The following is a 2,145-nucleotide window of genomic DNA, read 5'->3' as shown; positions in this document are numbered from 1 at the left end:
TTTGGCCATTCCACCATAGATGACGGTATTGATGGTTTTCTGTAAAATGAATCGATGGTTGCGTTAGAAATCATGTCGTGGCCAAAGCTGCGAGCCTATAGTCATAAATAACCTGTTCTTACACTCTCATGGGAAGGAATCAACTCACTGTTGAATCGGTCTAAGCGTTGCGCTTCAATATAAATAACAGTTATGAGAAACGTGGTTATTAGTATTTGAAACCGTTATACAAGCAAGAGTTAATCACTGCTAGAAGAAATTTAAACACAAAAAGAATGATCAAACCATATCTTTTTTTTGTTTATAAGCTTACCCAGTTTTCACAAACGTGGTCCAAGTTCCCGTGAGTTCCTTCATAAACAACACCTCTTCTGAAGTGAAGTTTATGGCCTTCAACACACTTCTGGCGCCCTTTCCAATGGGGGGAGTGTATGTGCTAGTGTCGTTCAGAAGTGTAAGGAAACCAAGGGTGAATGGCAAATCGTCCATGTGTGTGATTCCATAAGACTTGGGCCACAAACTGTACGAAGGTCTGTGCGAAAAAATATATCTGTAAACGCTTATTCCTTGTTCGGCGGCAACTTCTGCGAAAAGGTTTGTGGGGCAGTCAACAGTTACGTCACCAAATATTTTCCCCACAATCGCGTTAATCGAGGCCTCGTCATGTTCAACATGATAGTCTCCAAAATATGCCTGGACAATTTCTTTAGCCATGCCCATTGGTACCCCTAACAAAGTGGAAATAACTACAGAGGCCGACAATCGGATATCGAAAGTGACAACGTTCAGCAGCTGAGGCATCTGGAATTTCAATGAATCCAAAAACAATGAGCCTTCATCGGGATTTGAACCTAAAAATATCTCTTTCGTCCTTAGCGACTTCCACGTGTCCGCTAAAAAGATATCATCCGGAAGAAACTCATCGTTATAGAGGGGAGAAAACAATTGATCAATCGGATCTCCATTCTTTAGAGTGCGGTATACATCTTGTGCGTCAACATTTTGTAAACATCGAATGATCCCAGAAAGATTCTTAGACCAGTCCTGTGCACCCTCAAAGCAACTAAGGGACCCAGCGACCTTTAAAAACTTTCCTGTTCCCGTAAGGGTAATGCCTATTATCAATGACAGTGGAGTGGAGCTCTGGAGAATGAGCCTGTGGAACAAATCGCGACTTTGAGGAGAAATAGCGTGCAGGCCGGCGGAGATCGCTCCTGCACTGAACCCCCATAGAGTGACGTCGTCGCGATTTCCACCGAACGAACCGATGTTACTTCGAACCCACTTCAAGGCAAGATTCTGGTCCCACAACCCCATATTACCGGGCAAGTCCTTGGTTCCCGACGATAAGAATCCAAAAATGCCCAGGCGGTAGTTGAAAGTCACGTAGATGACATCGGACAGGGCGACAAAATTTTCTGGATTATTCAGCACCAGTGATGAGTCCCCCCACTGAAACGCGCCGCCGTAGAGGAACACAATCACAGGAAGGCGAGCGTCGCACCGACCACTCTCTGAGCACAAGGATGCTGGCCGCCATACATTCAGATAGAGGCAGTCTTCCGATGATATTGACCGATTGAGATAATCCATGGTGATCTTGCTAGTGTAACGCAAATCAAACTGCCAGCATGGTAGAGGTTTCTTTGTTGCGCTGAAAATGCCTTTCCATGGACTGACGGGCACAGGGTTTTTGAATCGTAGTTCTCGCACTGGGGGTACAGCATACGGAATACCATAGAATGCATCCACATATTTTCCGGAGACAGTCAGTTGTTTGCCGAGGATAGCTCCAAGGTTGGTGTGAACAACAGGGCCGTCGCTTGAGGAGTTCAAACTTGGTAACAGGCAGCACACGCCAATGGACAGAATAAACACGTAAGGTTTAGTTTCAGTGGCCATCTAGGTTGTAGTAAAAGATACGTAGCTGTTATCCAGATCTTTTTCTTTTAAACTAGTCGATCACATTTCAGTCATTCTGCTAGGGTTGCTGGATTAGTATAGAAAGCATCGTTAAAGGGCACTACTATATATACCCTCGGTGACCTTGCAAGTTAATTTCTTCTTTCTACCTCCTTTCCCTTCCTCGAACCGATAGAATATTAATTCCAAACATAAACAAAATTCGTAGTGTTTCTATGACGT

At 44.3% G+C, this 2,145-nt stretch overlaps 1 protein-coding gene across 1 annotated transcript; it reads right to left on the bottom strand.

The window, feature by feature from the left end:
* Positions 1–309: 309 nt before the first annotated feature.
* Positions 310–1,902, bottom strand: LOC120849195 (acetylcholinesterase-like). The gene has a single exon (XM_040221362.3). The coding sequence runs from the start codon at positions 1,900–1,902 to the stop codon at positions 310–312; it is 1,593 nt and encodes a 530-aa protein (XP_040077296.3).
* Between the last annotated feature and the right edge of the window lie 243 nt (positions 1,903–2,145).

Source organism: Ixodes scapularis, unplaced genomic scaffold (assembly GCF_016920785.2).
Source record: "Ixodes scapularis isolate PalLabHiFi unplaced genomic scaffold, ASM1692078v2 PGA_scaffold0__279_contigs__length_252992795, whole genome shotgun sequence".
NCBI lineage: Eukaryota > Metazoa > Arthropoda > Arachnida > Ixodida > Ixodidae > Ixodes > Ixodes scapularis.
Note: the sequence above shows the minus strand (reverse complement) of the source record. Positions and strands in the feature narration are given on the sequence as shown.